General features: G+C 33.0%; 1 protein-coding gene across 1 annotated transcript in view; it reads left to right on the top strand.

Moving 5' to 3' along the window:
• The window catches only part of LOC132755762 (uncharacterized), a 51164-nt gene that overhangs the window by 4000 nt on the left and 27442 nt on the right, over window positions 1-19722 (top strand). The window contains exons 2-4 of the mRNA XM_060746677.1: window positions 9438-14273; window positions 14845-15014; window positions 15458-15633. Of these exons, the coding sequence (XP_060602660.1) occupies window positions 9438-14273; window positions 14845-15014; window positions 15458-15633 (5182 nt within the window). The remainder of the gene's footprint in view (window positions 1-9437; window positions 14274-14844; window positions 15015-15457; window positions 15634-19722) is intronic.

Genomic DNA, 19722 nt, shown 5'->3' with positions numbered 1-19722 from the left:
TTCAGTAAAAAAATGTGCCTAATTATATGTTGAAAGAGCCATTTATTAAGATTTTCTAAATGTGACATGTTAGAAACTTGACAAGGTGTAGACATCTTGTAGAGCGAAAGGGCGCAGCTATCGGTGATTTAGAGAAATGCCTTGTTTTTGGTTGAAAAAAATAATGTTGATCATTAAATAGGTTAATGTTTAATAATACACATTAACAAAAATAATTGGTCGCCTGCCTGAGGCAGGCTTGACCAATTATTTTTGTTAATATGTATTATTAAACACTAACCTATACTTGTAAGTTGATTCCTCATTCTCAGCTATGTTTTATTTTCACTAAGTCGGTCCACAGTGAAAGTAGGACAATATTAATATAACGACAAAGCTTACAATTTATAAAGATGAACAATTTGCAGTTACACTTCCACGGACTAATTATAACAATAAGAATATTTACCTTGCACGTGCCTAATTTCTGAAAACCAAGTTTAATCGTTTGCAAAAATTTATGCACATTTCATGAATGGGAAAATCCAGTTTCAAGTCTGTTGTAGTGAGTTCAAAGGAATGCACTTCTTTTTGCAACAATCAGGAAGACCTTGCAAAATCATAATTCCAAATAAAGCAGTACTTATCTCCCACCCTTCTAAGCACACGATCTCCACCAAGTAGTGTAAGAAGGAATGAATCATAAATTAATTGACTATTTGAATACATGTATGTCTTTGTGCCATAACCTTCGAATTGCTCATTGTTGGACTAGTTGTGTGATTTTGAAATTATTCAGTGTAGCACAAGACCTGAATTCCTTACTGTTAAAGGCATACTATCTTCTTATGATATTCCAGTTACTGCAAAAATAGCTAGCAAATTTCTTTTGATAACACTTGTTGACTTTCCGGTTAAATTATTCAGCGTAGCACAAGACCTGAATTCTTACTGTTAAAGGCATACTATCTTCTTATGATATTCCAGTTACTGCAAAAATAGCTAGCAAATTTCTTTTGATAACACTTGTTGACTTTCCGTTTAATTTTCTTATTTCAATGATTTTTAAGAAACAAATCTATCCCTACTCTCTGCCATGGTCTGTCTGGTGCGGAATATTTGGGTGTTGCTTCAACAGTTCATGTTGATTTTCGGTTTATAGCACACCTCAAACATATTCTTTTATTTTCGGCCAATATATACGTACAATTTCCGTTGCACATATTTCCCGATTGGTGTAATAAAATTTCCCGATTGGTTTAATAGGCGAACGTAATTAATTTTGTTTTCGAACTTATGAGATTTTCCTTTTTCTATTCAATCTGAACGGAATGACGTTCTCCTCTGTATCTAATAATTTATTCCGTCCTACGCATTTATCCCTGCAGGGCTTATCTTCAACTTCTTCATAATTGAAAATGTTTTAACGCTTGTACCAATTTTTCCATAATCAATCTCCAAATGAATTATCTTATCCTCATAAAATGCGATTTTTACTATAACTTCTTTATACGTCAAATACACGTTCCTTATCATCACCCTAATCATGTGTGACAAAATTCACAACTCTAGCATAAATATTTCCAGTATAATTCCTCTCTTGAACATTACTATTTGTCAACTTTGACGTGTGCAAATAAACCGAAAATGTTATCCCGCGAATTCTGTGTAAACTCTGCCTCGTGTATCTACACATTTTTAGCGGGCAGTCATGTGACCTTTAATATATAGCCTTATAGGTGCTCAGCGAGTCTATACACTTTTAAACTTGTTCCAAATGTCTTAGAAGTCAACAAAAGTATGGTGTTTTATTGACAAATAAATGTTTCAATGCATGAATTCACTTTGAAAACATTGAAAAGGTGATTTAATTAAAATTGTACTTAAACTTTGAAAATTAAAAAAAATACTTGTTGTACATTAAATACACATCATAGTAAAGGAATGCCAGATGAGGCTGTCAAAAAATTATTGGGTTATCTTATTTGCATTAATAACATAACATTTTTGTCTAAAATTTGTATATCAGCAATATATAAGGTTACATTTAAATAAGGACATTTTAACTTTGGACCATCACCAGTAAAGTTATTACTAATTCTAGTACTAAAATTTATTTAGGACCTTTAATAATTGAATATAAGTCAGGGAACTAAATGAACCTCAACAACTTTCAGTGTTTTCCTTAAGGAGAAGTCTCAAAAAAGGTGTCATCATAAAATTGATGAGCTTTAAACGCCGCGGCATAATCTAAATGGAATTCAAGACTCAAGTGCACCACAGCTGTGTTAAACACTTAATATCTAAAGACATATAGCGGTAGTTTAAATTAGATTTTTAGTATTAATTAACGCAATGAAAATTATTAAAGTATAATATGAGATACTTGGGCCTATCGGTCAAGTTGATAAACCCTGCATTCACCGTAGTAAATTGTAGTATGTGCCGTGTGTGTATTTACCCAATACAGTCACGTGACTGGTTCCATACATTTGTATGCTGGACAATAATTGATCCTATATTTACGGAATGCCGTTAGGGCCATTGCCTATGAATGTGTTGATCTGAAACGCGATAGTCGATAGTACGATGGTGAAAACGCGAAATCACAAAACTACGATGGTGAAAACGCGAAAGCACGATGATGAAAACGCGACAGTACGATGATGAAAACGCGATAGTACGATACTACGATGATGAAAACGCGATAAACTATCGTGTTTTCACCATCGTACTGTCGCGTTTTCACCATCGTAGTTTCGTGATTTCGCGTTTTCATCATCGTACTGTCGTGTTTTCATCATCGTTCTATCGCGTTTTCACCATCGTACTGTCGCGTTTTCATCATCGTACTGTCGTGTTTTCATCATTGTACTATCGCGTTTTCACCATCGTACTGTCGTGTTTTTATCATCGTACTATCGCGTTTTCATCATCGTACTATCGCGTTTTCATCATCGTAGTATCGCGCTTTCACCATCGTACTATCGCGTTTTCATCATCGTACTGTCGTGTTTTCATCATCGTACTATCGCGTTTTCACCATCGTACTGTCGTGTTTTCATCATCGTACTATCGCGTTTCATCATCGTACTATCGCATTTTCATCATCGTACTATCGCGTTTTCACCATCGTAGTTTCGTGATTTCGTGTTTTCACCATCGTACTATCGACTATCGCGTTTCAGATTAACACATTCATAGGCGATGGCCCTAACGGCATTCCGGAATGCCGTTAGGGCCATCGCCTATGAATGGTTTGATCTGAAACGCGATACTCGACAGTACGATGATGAAAACGCGAAATCACGAAACTACGATGGTGAAAACGCGACAGTACGATGGTGAAAACACGATAGTTTATCGCGTTTTCATCATCGTAGTATCGTACTGTCGCGTTTTCATCATCGTACTATCGCGTTTTCATCATCGTGCTTTCGCGTTTTCACCATCGTAGTTTCGTGATTTCGCGTTTTCACCATCGTACTATCGACTATCGCGTTTTAGATCAACACATTCATAGGCGATGGCCCTAACGGCATTCCGTATATATTGTGTACCACATCTTGTAAAGTCAATTTCAGATTTCCGCGTTTTTATGTTAAACATAAACAGGGCAGTGGTCGATGAATTAGTCCTACGCATTTCATGCATTTACACCAGTCCTGAACTTTTCTGTTGGGCATTTAATTATAATTACATGGCTTGTCACCATACTGTTAATAGCAGCACCCTGGAATGTTTTATAATCCTATCAGGTATCATTGTGAGAATAATTACCTACCATCTGTTGAAGCCTGATTTTTGTTTTAGAAGGTACATTTACGTGTATGTAATCAAAGCAGAATACACATTATCCCATTGAATAAAACAGAAACTTGAACTCACTTAACCAGATTGTCACACAGGTGCTTGAAACAAACTTTTTAAAGTTTTTTATGGGCTATATACTATAATAAGATATATCTTTATATACATATTTATATAGATCAGATACATAGATATCTATGTCTCTGATATAGACCGATTATGAAAAATATTTAATTATGTGACTAGCGCCTGTGGATAGTCATGAAACTACCCCCCCACCTTTTGAATTTGTTTGCTAAATTTGTGTTCCCTAAAAAATCAATTCTCTGCTAGTTTAAAATCACTTCCAAAAGCCATTTTATTAAATCAAAATGTCCATTTGTGCTTATTGTCACTTAAATGATAAATTTAAAAACTATTTTTTTAACAAAAGGACAGTTTACTTCTGACACCATGCGATGTTTGTGGGCTGAACCAAAAAAAAAACAAACAAAAAAACACCCAAAACACGTTTTGATCTAGTATTTTCATATGATAATTAAGATTAACATTATAATCAGATGTAGGTGGAGCCAAAAACATTTCATAAAGGGCGCATAAGACTCTCAGATATTGATCATAAATAATGTTGTGCATTTTTAAAAGCATATCATTTCATTTACGTATATCATTTTATGATTACCTTTATGACATTATTTGACAATGTTTTATATTCTCGTTTTAATGTGCGTTATTTTGCAAAATATCTTTAATTTAAACTTTGAGTCATTGTTCAAATAGAATCGTAGAATGTACTTATTATAAATGCCATCCATGAATACTGACCGGACCTTTAAAGGCCTTTAACAGAGACAACATTGAATTTTGACCCGTCGTAAAATGACCAATGAGTCCGTGTCAATGGATTATTGAACATTTTTAACGTTGAAAACTGACCCCTGCCTGTTAAATTATAATACCCACCCACACGTTAAAATTTGACACCGTTGAAAACTGGGCAATGTTTCGACAATCACTATAAATTCTGTTAACACTTCTAATTATTTGTCATGTAGCACAGACTGTACGTAAATAGTGAATTATCATATTAATTTGTGTGCTTTTTAGCTCAACTGAGCACCATGTGCTCATGGTGAGCTATTGTGACCCTCTCTGACGTCCGTCGCCGTTCCTCGTGCGTCGTCACCAAATTTTTTAATCAATATCTCCTCTGAATATTAACCAAACTACACGGGAATGATCATTTGGTGCCCGCTCCACCCCTCCCCCTTTGACTTAAAAGCTCAAATGGTTCAGGCCTAAGGCCAAATGCATATTACAAAATTCCTCCTGTGTGAAATACAAGACCCAGAATTTTGTTATGCGGTAAATAACATCGATTATATCTCAAGGGTCAAAACTGGCACGGCCCCAGGGGTTCATAGGTTTTCCTTATAATTATATGTGTATTGTATAACCGTTACAAATATTTTTCTCTAAAATCCCAAGTGCTACAGCACGAAGGATCATCAAACTCTAGTAGATGTCTATGAAAGATTGAAATTATGGAACTGTGGTCAAAACTGGCCCGGCCCCGCCCCGGGGTCATGTGTTTTCCTTATATATCTACATGTTTATAGTGCAAGCTTAAAAAATCATTTTCCTTGTTAGAACTTAAATATTTGGCAAGAAACAACATCTTATACCAAGTAAAACCCTCAAGTATCGGGCGTTGCAATCGAATCCACCGCGGTTTGCGTTGAAATCATTTTTCTGTCATTTATTTTATAAACAGGCAATAATAATTTCCCAAATTTCCAAATTATGGTTAATTTTGTGAAAATATCATTCATACGATGTGATGCCGTTGTATTATGTATAGGTTAGTGTTTAATAATATGTATTAACAAAAATAATTGGTCAAGCCTGCCGCAGGCAGGCGACCAATTATTTTTGTTAATGCATATTATTAAACATTAACCTATTTAATGATCAACATTATTTTTTCCACCAAAAACAAGACATTTCTCTAAATCACGATAGCTCCGCCCTTTCGCTCTACAAGATGTCTACACCTTGTCAAGTTTCTAACATGTCACATTTAGATAAGCTAAATAAATGACCTTTTCAACATATAATCAGGCACAATTTGTACTGAAATGTCACAGAATTTATACCTCTATCTACAGTAAGACTATCATGTTTCTATAAAATATCTGGAAAAAAAACAGTGAGGAAAACGATGCAATTAGGTAAAAAAACAATGGAGTTAATGAAATGAGTTCATCCTTTTAAAATAAATGGAAAATGTTAGAAAAATACATTAGAGATTATTAATTGATACAAATTCGTTATTAGCTTGAAGTTATTCACTAACATTTAAAATCCCTATTGATTTGCTCTTTGAAAAACAGTTCTTTTTTCAGTGTGGAGGGGGTCCATTTAAAATGAGTTTTCCAGCCAAAAAATGTAATCATTGTATTCTTGATAAAGCAGTTCATTCCTATCAGGTGAAAGAAAATAATGATTCGTTTACACTTTCTAGAAAATATAAAGTTTAAAACAGTCAGCAATTTATAACAGACATTTTTCTTAGAGTTAAAAGGATTTAAAAAAGTTACTATGTAATCGTTTGTCTCTGCGTGCCCCACATGTATTATATATGTAATAAATCAATTGATTGTATCCTCACATTTAGAGACTATTTTTTTTTATGTTGGCATTGTTTTGCTAACCTTGACATTTTACAACCATACCTCTAACTCCTCCCTAATATAATGCATTATTGAAATTTGTTAGACTGCGGTTAGACAACAGATTAGGTGAATTTTATTTAGTTAGTACACATTAACCAAAGTTAGACTAAGCAGAAATTTGAAAAATACTACAATGTGATTGGACAAAAAATAATGTTGATCATTAAGGGGTCGTTTTGCACACATTTGTACGTGTTTTAACCAAAATTAGGCAAAAGTGGCGTCCCCTCGTCAAACTGTACAGAAGTGTTTGCATAAACGGCAATGACATGGTTTAAAATTGTGTTTTTACACGTAGAAAATCGCGTAGGGACAGGTTACGCGATCGTGTCCGACCTAGCAAAAATACGATATTCTATCCGAAATATCGGTTTGTTGTTCAAAAACGGTATAAGTGGGGACATTTATGTTATTGTCAACGTCTAGTGATGTCATTTAGCTGCAATTTGATATATAGCTTTATATGATTTACGTAAAAATGACTTTGCAATTTTGACTTATACTGGACTAGTGACATTCGGCCGATTTGGCGAGTTCAACCCCTTGTCTATATATTATATATACAGTATATATTTTTTTCTAGAATTACTTTTTTACACTATCCCAACACTGTGCTGGGTCCCTGTGCATGTACCTATATTGTACGTTGGGCCGGAAACCTAAATAAATTAAGTTGAATAGTAGTCTAAGAGTAATATATTAAACAGCTGACAAATGAAATGGACAAAATCTTTTGTAAAATCATCGAATCATGTATTTTTACATAAAAATATTTAAATTCATATACATGTAGATATTCATCACTTCAAGATTCAACAAGTGTATTTAATAGATTTTCTCTCACAGACACACTAATATTCTTATGGAATGCCATGCAGTGAAATGCAAGTAAACCTCCTCAGTGTTCTCAAAAGAATATTCTACTATCGTGTGAGTAAAAAACGCGAAATCAAATAACTTTGACAGCAAACTGTCACTGTTAAATATTCATAAGTTTTTATTATCAGCGATATATTAATAGAGGATATTAAAGTTTTTTTTTCTATAAATACCGAGTGGCCATTAGTGAAATATGATAATTTTCATACCTCAAGATGAAAGTTGCCCGTCAAGACACCAGTAAAATATGTTTCACTACACTGAAAAATGAATTTTACAGTTAAAATACAGTAAATGAAAATACGCATTTTATTTCATCATTATTTATTTATAAGTATGTAATAAATACTTTTATTTGTAGTGATTTATATTGTCGTGGGTAAGCTCGATAGAAGTAACCTGTTATACAAGTCGATATTTTGTTACCTTTTTTATACAAAATAAAGGTACACTTTCGCCTCAACGATCCATACCAAACAATGGAATAATGGAAATAATTTTAATGTAACAAGTGAGAATGACCTTTTTTACTTCCTCAAAATTTATTTTATTACACTACGCCAGCATAAGTGACGAATAGTTTCTAATTTAGCATGCTGAATATCTTTTATCTCTTTTTTAGGGACTTACAATATTGATAATTCTTCATTTGAGCATTATATTTATGATATAAAACCATAATAAAATTGAGGTACAGGATGTTTTAATAAGGAGTATTGAAAGGCTTACAACTAGACATATAAATATAATTAGGAGTTGAGATACAAAAAATCTTAATAAGGACCTAAGTAAAATCCTAACCTGAACTTCTTTGCAACTTCTAATTTAGTTTTTATACAAAAACATAAAAAATATAAATTTCTCTAAAACTTCTATTTAGGACATACAAAGTCTTAATTAGTTTATAGTAATGCAGTAACTGGTTAACTCCTGATATAATTTGATAGAAGTTAACCTGTTACTACACTAAGGTGTCGTATATGTGGATGTTGATAATAAAATGTTCTAGAACAAAATATTAGTAATTCATCATATAGATGTCATATTAAATCATGTAAAACTAGATAAACATTTTTGTTCAAGAAACATTTTGTAAAAATATCCAAATGATACGTAAATGATACGCTTCTATTGTTTTTATCAATATTTGAAATATTTTTTGAAAATGTGCCCTTTACAGACCAACCAACTTATCTTGAGTCGGAAGATAGATCGGGACATTCCTTAATGTCCAAAAGTTACTTAAAGTGACATTATGCCCATCGAAGGGTATATAGTGAGTGAACAGGTGAAAGTCAAAATAAGTTTACATTTTGCAATAATTCGTTTTAATTTTATAATTTACTAAGAATGAATAATAAATAACTCACATGGCCTAAGGTAATTTCTGTAACTATTCATCAGAATTTACTTGTGACGTTCAGTGTATAAAAAGAGTGGGACAGTCCTTTTATATTTAAAACAGATAAATATTGCATCCTAAATCATTTTCTAATATCAACTGTTGGTCAATCACCGTTAATACCGTCATTCTTTTGAAACATATAGTCAATTCAGCTCAACTCGATAATATAAAAATGAGCAACATAGACCGATACCGCAATCTTTCATTAACTTCATTTTTATTCTTCGAATTCTCAGTATTTACTTTAAACATATTTTGTTAGCCTGGTAGAAATAAAATCTTGAAAATAAGTTTATACATGATTGATTTCAGTGCAATTATAACGAGAGCTCGTAGCTTATTTCAGTAAGTAACACTGTCATTTCGACAGTAGAACACTGGTTTGAGTGGAAAACATTTCTACCGTTACAAACCCATCCTCAAGTTCAAACCCTTTTCTTTCTTGTATATGTATTGCGAAGTATAAACAAACACAACTTAAAATTCAATCTCCAATCCACAAATGAAATTCCGTCAGTAAAAATGATAAAGTATATCTATACTCCAAAGCATATAATAACATTTGATCTAAGGTGATAATGCAATAAGAAGATATTTATACCCAAAAGCTACGAACCGTTGTTTTCCAGGGGATATACCAATTGAAACGAAAATCATGAATCAAAAGATGGATGCAGTTGAAATCAAGTTGGACAAAATGACATCATCTTTGCAAAGTACATTTTCAAAGCTGCTCTCTTCTCAAATAGATCGTCTCATGGAAAATGAAAGAGATTTAAGGCCTAAAAAGGATTTTACTATCAGACACAGGGAATTAAGAAAAGATGACAATTATGACCGTACATTAGATATATGCAATGTCAAAAAGGATGATGATAATACAGACGAACATGTTTTAGATAACGTAAATAACACGGATTCACCTATCGGGATCACAAGAATCAGAATACGACAGTTCAATAAGTTTGCAACCGATAACAAAGGGATATCTGATCAGACAAACGACGGTGACAAAATAGGAAACAGTCATGAATATCCAAAGATTACTGTTAAACAGTACATAAGACGGACAAGTAATGAAGATTTAACAAGAGGAGTCGAGTCTATCGTGCCATATCGTAATGAAATAGATACACACCCTGACGAAGAACTTGATACTTCAAAGGTGACTGATTTATCTATTAATCCTGGTTGTAAACCTGAAATAACTTTTAAGTCTTCACCAGAACCATCCATTCTAGATACTAGCTGTTTGGTGACAAGAAAAATTGAAAGTAGTTCTACGTCTACAAATAGTTTAAACATTACAAGTCCTACAGAGGAAAGAGAATGTATAATAGAAGATTCGTTGACTAGAAATAAGAGAGGCAGCATTAAAACGCCAAAAGTAAAGACTCAAGGGAAGTTTGAATCGCCAAGAAGTAAAGTAATCAGTCTTTTGTCAGAAATAGATAAGAGCGATATCAAAAATCCTGACAAGCAACAAACAAAAGCTAAATGTCAAGAATATCTGCAAAATGTGAAAGGAAATAATAAGTTTGTGCGTCCAAACGAAGATACATCTACAGTTGTTGGCGTAAGTAAATATAGCTCAGTTGATAGACAAATCACAAGTCCTACGTCTACAAATAGTTTAAACATCACAAGTCCTACAGAGGAAAGAGAATGTATAATAGAAGATTCGTTGACTAGAAATAAGAGAGGCAGCATTAAAACGCCAAAAGTAAAGACTCAAGGGAAGTTTGAATCGCCAAGAAGTAAAGTAATCAGTCTTTTGTCAGAAATAGATAAGAGCGATATCAAAAATCCTGACAAGCAACAAACAAAAGCTAAATGTCAAGAATATCTGCAAAATGTGAAAGAAAATAATAAGTTTGTGCGTCCAAACGAAGATACATCTACATTTATGGGCGTAAGTAAATATAGCTCAGTTAATAGACAAATCACAAGTCCTACGTCTACAAATAGTTTAAACATCACAAGTCCTACAGAGGAAAGAGAATGTATAATAGAAGATTCGTTGACTAAAAATAAAAGAGGCAGCATTGAAACGCCAAAAGAAAAGACTCGAGGGAAGTTTGAATCGCCAAGAAGTAAAGCAATCCGTCTTTTGTCAGAAATAGATAAGAGCAATATCAATCCTGACAAGCAACAAACAAAAGTTAAATGTCAAGAATATCTGCAAAATGTGAAAGGAAATAATAAGTTTGTGCGTCCAAACGAAGATACATCTACAGTTATTGGCGTAAGTAAATATAGCTCAGTTGATAGACAAATCACAAGTCCTACGTCTACAAATAGTTTAAACATCACAAGTCCTACAGAGGAAAGAGAATGTATAATAGAAGATTCGTTGACTAGAAATAAGAGAGGCAGCATTAAAACGCCAAAAGTAAAGACTCAAGGGAAGTTTGAATCGCCAAGAAGTAAAGTAATCAGTCTTTTGTCAGAAATAGATAAGAGCAATATCAATATCAATCCTGACAAGCAACAAACAAAAGCTAAATGTCAAGAATATCTGCAAAATGTGAAAGGAAATAATGAGTTTGGGCGTCCAAAAGAAGATACATCTACAGTTATGGGCGTAAATAAATATAGCTCAGTTGATAGACAAATCGGTCTAGGCAGTTCTTTAGGAAGAAAATTGAAGAATATGGTTGAACATTTAGAGGATTACAATGAAAGTGTATCACCAAGAATGTTTCAGATTAAACAGACACTTTCGACAAAGAAATCATTCAGTGATAATAATAACATGTCTGCAATAGAGTATTATGATGTTGAAAAAGTAGAGACGAACGGACATCATAAACTGTTTGATCATACTATAGGTAAGACAGAGGATGTCTTACATGAACAAAATAATAACGGCAAGCTGGCATTGATTAAAACTGAAAATATCAAACCATTGATAAGAGAAAGATGTCAAGTGCAAGATAACAAAAGTGAGACTGAAAGAGAATTGATGAAAGAAAATTTAGTTGCAAAACGAGAAAAGTATCAAATACCAGGTCAAATAAATGAAGTTCGAACAGATTCAACTAGAGAGAAAACATCGGATAAACAAGGACGATATCAATTACCAGTTTATAAAAGTAATGATTTGATGGTATCAAATGAGGAACCAGTAGCGAAAAGAGAGCAATATGGAGTTCCAGCTCATAAAAGTGAGGCTCCAGGTGTGTTGTCTAAAAAACAGTTAGGCGAACGATATACATTACCAGTTTACGAGAAAGAAGCTCCATCTGCGTTGATTAAAGAAAAGCCATTAACTATTCAAAGGCAATATAAATTACCAGTTTGCAAAGGTGAGACTCCGGTGTTATCGACCAATGAAGAACCAGTTGAGATAAGAGAACAATGCCAAGTGACACCTCATAAAAGTGATTTTCCAAATATGTCGACTAAAAAAGAGTCAGAATTGATAAAAGGACGAAATGAAATACCAGTTCACAAAACTGAGGCTCCATTGTTGCCGACTAGTGAAGTACAAGAAACAAAGCAAGAACGATATACTTTTCCGGGTCAAACAATTGTAAGTCCGACGATTTCCTTTACAGCTCCATCAATGTCGACTAAAGAAGAAGCGACAGAAAGACACTATCAAGTACCAAGTAACAAAACGGAACCCCCAACGTGGTCTATTAAAGAAAAGCGTGAAGCTAGACGGAGAAGATATCGCAAACATCATGAGATGAATCATCAAGTCAAAGCTGAGAGAAACGGCGCAACGATGATTCCAATGACAAATGAAAAAGTGAACCCAAGAGGACGGTTACAAAATGATCAAACAACTGTCATTAGCAGAGAATCTTTAACTCCTCACCATAAAGAAAATATATTCAAAAAGTTAAATGAGCTGGTTGAAGATGGAAAGAAAAGCAAAACACCTACAGTAAGTGATTTATCAACACCAGTTAAAAGCGGAACAAAAAGTGTATCTACTAAATATACACAGGTTGAAATGGTTCAAAATCAAGTAATGAGACGAGATGAGAATCGGAGTTTTACAAAGTTACCCATTGAATTCCATAGACCGGAAAAGGTCTCTAGAGATAATCAACATCTAGTTGGTACAAGCATATCAAAGCAATCACATCAATATAAAAATAATGAAAATGAAGTCAAAACAAACTGTCAACGATTACCATCTTCTACCGCTGAATTCAAAGCTTATGAAAAAGTAGAGAACAAATCCAAGATAAAATCAGATGGTAACGAAGAATCACACGTACCGTACGAAACACAGAAAATAGAAGATTTTATACGAACACCGGAAACTGTAAAACTGCTAAGATCTCTAGTAGAAAATATCAATTTAGTAAAAAATAGCGAAGAGTCAGACAAAGAAACTTATGAATATCAAATGGATAAAGCTGCACTTCTTCCTGACAAAAGCAATATTTCAGACCAAGCTCCACATTTATCTTCTAGTAGATTGGAAAAGTCTTTCACATCCCAACCGAATACAAAAATATCTCCTGAAGAGTTGAGTGTTTGTGTAAACAATCAAGATACTAGTAAAAGTAGTAGTCCCAAAACAAAACGTCAGAAGTTTCTTAATCTTCTTGAACAACACATTCAAATGCTGAAAAATCCGAATACCGGCGATTGCAACATGGATCTACCTCTAGCACCAGCAAAAGACATATACGATAAAGTTGACCATTGGAAAATAATACCGTTAGAACCTGAGCTCGTCCAAACAAAAGTAGCAGTTGAAGAGAGAAATTTACATACCATTGACACTAATGAGGAGATCAATCAAACATATAACAGTCAAGAAAAGAATAACGAGAATCAGAGGTTAAGAGGCATCGGGTCAAGGAAATATTCTAAACACCATGACAGTCGCAACACAAAACCTGGTAAACAGCAAACTCGAGTACATTCTGCACCTGCAGATAATAACGTAAAATATACCGTAACGAAGCTACAGCAGCCAGACTATGCACGTTTCCATGAGACAAATAGACAAGATGATTTTCATCAAAGAAAAAAAATACCGGTTTTGCCATCAAAGATTAAGATTGTGAGATTTTCTAAAGATGAGCTTAAATACAACAGCAATAACGGAAGTTTAATACCAACAAGACAGATGGAATATGATTCGGACAGTGAAACTGATACAAAGATAACCAAATCAGATTTTGCAACAAGACAACGCCGACATCTTAAATATTTGGAAGACATAAGTAAACAAACCATTCAAAATAATAACAAATTTCATACAGAGGAAGTAAAAACGAGCCGAGATTTTGTTTGTCAAATATTAGGACAAGTACAATCCTATTGGAATCAACAGGAAAAGGAAGGGGTATATGGAAGTCAAGAATATGCCGATAAGAATTTAGAAACTCAGCCACTAAATAGCATAGATGATGACTATGAGAAACGTGTCGGTGGAACAGATGAATACTGCATCGAGTCATTTGAAAATGAGTTTAAAACTTTCATACGTAAAGGTTTGTCACATAATACGACTTTATTCAAATTATTTGTTTTGTTTTTTATTGTTTTATATTTCTAAACGTAAAAGAAATTTTTATTCAGTTGGAACGATCAATCACTGTTTGAATGACAAATAAATCACTGGCTGCTTAATGAATTTATAATCAATAATATGTCTGTCACATCTTTAAAAAATAAGTGCAGCATTAAAGGAACTTCACCGAGAACATGAAATTTGAGTTTCTTACATAGATCAGATTAGGCAGAAAGATATGCAAAAGATAATTGCGAAATATACTCAGATGTAAATTGAAAATCGTAATTGTGTGCTATTTTAGCCCAATTTGAGTGAAAAACATAATTGCAACGCTTTTCAGTTTTGGGTCATTTTTCGCATTTTGAATAGATATTCTGGAAAAATGACCTACATCAAATGGAACATTAACGCCAAAACTATTTCAAGTCCCGTCATGTCAAAAAGAAAATCTCGGTGGAGTCCCTTTTATTAATTTGTTTTGATTTGATAAACATTTGAGTCTCCTTATGTGATACCTGGACACATGTGTATATATTTGTTAATTATAGCCGTGTCAAGAAAAGTTCACCAGCTTCAAGGTGATATTGATCGAGTTTTGTTGGTCAGAGATTTTATAAAACATTATGGTTATCCTGAAACGGATGATTATACAGCATACGATGTGGCAGAAATCAACAGCGAAGCAGAAGACATTTTATTTGCAAGATTAGAAACTCTAGTAATTATTTTATTTGTCTTTTTCTTAAATAATAGATTAATGTTGTTGTTGTTGTTTTAAGAATTTGAACTTACATGGTAGAATGTTGCATTCATCTAATGGTCTGTTTGTTCTGGTCTTATTTGTAAAATATGTGTGGCTCTGTTAGAAATGCATTTAAGAACTAAAAAAAACTTTGCATTGTAAATCATTTAAGCAATAAGCCTTAATAAACCTTGGTGTTTTTTTGGGTATCATTTAACATTTAGCAGTAAGTCTATGGAATATAATTCAAAACACATTTATGTTCTTATTGTGCCATTTAACATTCACTTTATATAAACCAAAAGCAACGTCAAGCACTTTAGCATGTTCATCGACTGGTAGCCTATAATACAATGGTTCAGAAATTGTATGTCTAAAATAAACAAAAATAGCAAAATATTAACAATATTACATTTTAGCTGATCTTATGTAATTCATTGGATGGAGTGGAATACAGAGAGACCTTGAGACAACTCTTAGTTCTTCTGCAGCATGCTTGCTTTGATGACAATGGTTCACCACGTGATCATATTGTTATGGACGAATTGGGATTGGCGTTAAATGGATTAACAAATCTTACAAAACATGAAGAAAGGTATTGTGCTTTTTTGGACATTATATTTTTTTGTTTGTTTGTTGTTGTTCTTGTTTTTTTCCTAACAGAATGATTAATAAATAGAGGATATTCAAGTTTCTTCTATAAATACAGGATTTATTTTCATCGAGTGGTATGATAATAAATGTTTCACGAGTGGGAGTAGCCCAGTAGCCGCGAGAGAAGTATGATAATTTTCCTACGACAACATTAAAATAAATCCTGTATTAATAGAAAAACTTTAATTTTCTTTTTATTATATACTTTTTCTTTTTTCTTTAACCTGATGAATAGGAATAATTCACTTTTAATTGTGTGTATTGGCTGAATTTAGAAGGAAGTATTCCGTCAAGACCCCAGTGAAAATACGTAAAATATGTTTCACTGCAGTGAAAAACAAATTTTTATAGTGAAAATACGAACAATAAAAATACGCATTTTATTTCATCAATATTTCTCAAAATTTCAATTATAAGTAATAAATAAAAACAACCAGTTTTTTTCTCTCTCTCCAGAAACACGTTTCTTTCTTTCTTTCTTTCTTTCTTTCTTTCTTTCTAATAATAATGTTCATCAATCTTTATCAAGTATATTTATGACTACATACATGCCAGTTATTATAATTCTAATACATTTCGTAAATAATTTAGATACTTCGAAAAAGGGACCCTGACGTGAAACATGCATAGTATTAATTAAAAAATAAAATAAAAAAAAAACTTTCTCAAAAGCCCTTTTAATGTTAGCGTTCTTTTATAGCATCAAAAAGATTACTCATTGGCCAATTAACTAAACTATCTTCTTCATATTTTATTTTTTTGCTTTTTACATAGTTATAGGGAATTAGTATTTATATGGAAGTCAAAATACTACTTTGTTTACATTTCGCTAATTTTACCACAAATTGTTTCACATTTATCGCTACTTTCTTCAGATTACAATCATCTAATATTTTTAAAACCATTGTTTAAACATGATAAAATTCACGTTTGCGGAAAGGAGTAAAAATATCTGAGGCATAAAGTGCCTTTAAAGATGTTGGGTGTGTTTTGAGCTTTTCACAAGCAAAAGTAATAGCTTTTATATGGCTAATAGCGATATTCATCTTGTGGCATGACACTGCTATAATTATGATGAAAAACTTTTTGTTTTTGAAGGTTTTCAGTACATTTTTTTTCACTTAATGTACAAGACCCACATTTGTGTATAAGACTCTGTGCAAATTTCACTAAGTTTCTTCCCTTGATACCAATCGATTTTCTGTTTTAAAAAGTTGGGGATTTCTTACCACATTAAAAGGAATATAATTAGGGAACCTCTACACATTCAAAAGTTGTGCCAAACTATAACCACACTCATCTAATTATGTATTTATATATTTACAGACCGTCGGCGCAATTTTTGAACGTTCAGGCGTCTCATTTATAAGACGGCGCCATCTTACAGATAATTGTTTCTGGGTTTAGGAATTGTCACAGGAAAATAACGCAATGGTGTTGCTGTGCGACCATCCAGCTATCAAGAATAATGTTAACACCTATACTTTTTTCAACGTGTATTATGTACGTTATTCTGTTAAACAATTCAATAATAACAAAAATACTAATCCACCATTAACGTGAACACTCTGTGGCATTTTATATTGTATTATTTATTTTTAGCCTCACTGTTCAACAACTTTCAAACAACAAAATCATGTCTTAACCGTATATATTTTAGCATTTAATTTTCTTGTTAAATAAACACTCAGAAGTTATGTCGCTTTTCTTATTACTAGACAAAACAGCTCGAAGTGAAAATCCCACTGATTATGACTTTCCTTCAAATATTATTTACTGCGACTATGGTGTTGATCTTGCTCAAAAGTAGTCTCAATATTTCGACTGCAAGACCGACCGATTTTATAATATGATATTTCATAGATGCAGAAATGCAAATGGCACCCCTCGGGCGGCCTCAAGCAGTCTATCTTACGGTGAGAAAGCCGGGCTGTTCCAATTGGCTGAACAGACTCATAATTTGTAGAATGGTCAACTAACGAAGGTGGTTCTAAGGACATGCATGCTCTTCTGTGGAAGTTTTTTTTTAATTCTTCACGTTTTTGGCGCAAACCTTAATTATGTCGTTACTTTTGAAAATGAAGTTTATATAGCAAATTACTGAAATGCAGATGAAGCTGCTTTGATATAGATAACTTTCACCTATCAAATATAATTAGAAGTGGGTGGACATTTTATTACCTCTCATTTGTAGTGATACATTTATCTAATCAAATAAATCAATACAGAAATGCACCACAAAATGTTGTCCCACGAAAGTTACTTGTCGCCAAACGCATATCCCTCACAGATTCAAATGCAAACAGGAATTTCCTACGTTAGACCTAAAATAGCTTGTGTTACCAAACTGCTGTGTATTCCAGTGTTTGCCAATAATCATAGCGTCTATCCATGTTCTGACGCGTCCAACCATCAACAGTAGAATTTCAAATTGAACCCGTGTCTGACGGCAGTCTTCAACTTGAAGACGAAAATAGGTAATGTGCCAGTTATTGGTACAGTGAAGATTGACCGTATTGGACGTTGTAAGCATTGTCCGGAAGTTTGCATATCATGGTTGATTTTAGTTAACATTTCGCACTGTGAACTGCTTGACCGTGATCCAAATACGCAGTAAAGGCTACCCGTTCCGTTTGCCTTTTACCTGAAATGGCAAATTTAATTAAAGTCATTAATTCATGCATGTAAATGTTTTTTCAATTTAAAAAGACAAACTAATTATTTGTAATTAACTCATAGCCGGTTTGACAGTAGTTGGAAACAATAAAAAAATATGCATGCATGTAGATATGTGTAAGTAAATAGCATCACAAAAAAGTCTGGGGAAAAAGAAAGTGCGATTATTAGTGAGTCTATATATGCTATGTAAATTAAAACATATCATTTTTTTGTAGAACTGTTCTTACTCTTACTTATTTAAAAGGGATATAAATCAAATTACCTCTATTGCCTTTTTGAAATGCAGATACTTGTTCAGTGAGATGATTAATCTTTTCATTAGCTTCTTCCATTTGCTGATGGTATTTAGAAATTGCGTTTCCTTGAAGTTCCATCGTCTCCTCCATGCGGGTTACAATTCCTTTAAGTTCTTGAATTTCAATATTTTTTGTCATCGCATAATGGACAGAAGTTGCTGGTCCATAACAACATAAAGCAGAATAAAACAGTTTTATGCATATGCAGTTTATATGACTTGTTAAAACTCCAAATAAAATATTATCTTTATTTCAAGCTCACAGATAGAATGATAACAATTTGTAGATAAGGGAAGCATTTAAATGTACTTATTGCAAACCAAGTGACAATGAAAAGGTATAAAATTTAAATAATTTGAACCATTTTGCATAAAAATGCTGAGCTCAATTTTATAATTCATAAATGGTACTCAAATAATTTATGTTCCAGGGCAAATTTCTATAAATATAATTTGTATATTATAATTATAGTTGTTTTTAAACACGAAATAAACACTTTTTACATGAGGTCAAAGTAAGACCAAGGTTGTCTCTCAATGATATAAGGTACGTTAACTTATATGTTCAAATTAAATCCTTAAATAGAATGAATGCTGTCGCGTCCACCACACTGTTTTTCAATCGAATCCAACTCCGTCTGCGTTGTTATAACTTTTTTGTTATTTATTTTATTAACAGACAATAACAATTTATTTCCAAAAGTTCCAAAATATGGTTGTTTTGTGCAAGTTTCATAGATAGAGATAGGTGGTGATGGCGGTGTTTTTTGGGATTGTTTGCACACATGTTTACGTGTTTTAGCCAAAATTAGGCAAAAGTGGTGTTCCTTTATCAAACTGTACATAAGCGTTTCATAAAAAGCAATTAATTTTATTGTGTGCGTGAAATAAGTTGGGAGAGTAAATGATAATGTGGGCTCCAGTCTCTCTGTGTATTTCCCGTAGAACATTAAAACATATAGTAAGATTCAGTCATAAACTTCAGCTTCTGCGACAATTGCTCCACCGACGCTGCGCCGCTTCTACGAAAGCTATGCCAATGTTTGTATTAAAATC

Source organism: Ruditapes philippinarum, unplaced genomic scaffold (assembly GCF_026571515.1).
Source record: "Ruditapes philippinarum isolate M1 unplaced genomic scaffold, ASM2657151v2 ctg3229_1_1_1_1, whole genome shotgun sequence".
NCBI classification, from domain to species: domain Eukaryota; kingdom Metazoa; phylum Mollusca; class Bivalvia; order Venerida; family Veneridae; genus Ruditapes; species Ruditapes philippinarum.
The sequence above is the reverse complement of the archived record's forward strand: the minus strand, read 5'-3'. Positions and strand labels throughout refer to the sequence as shown.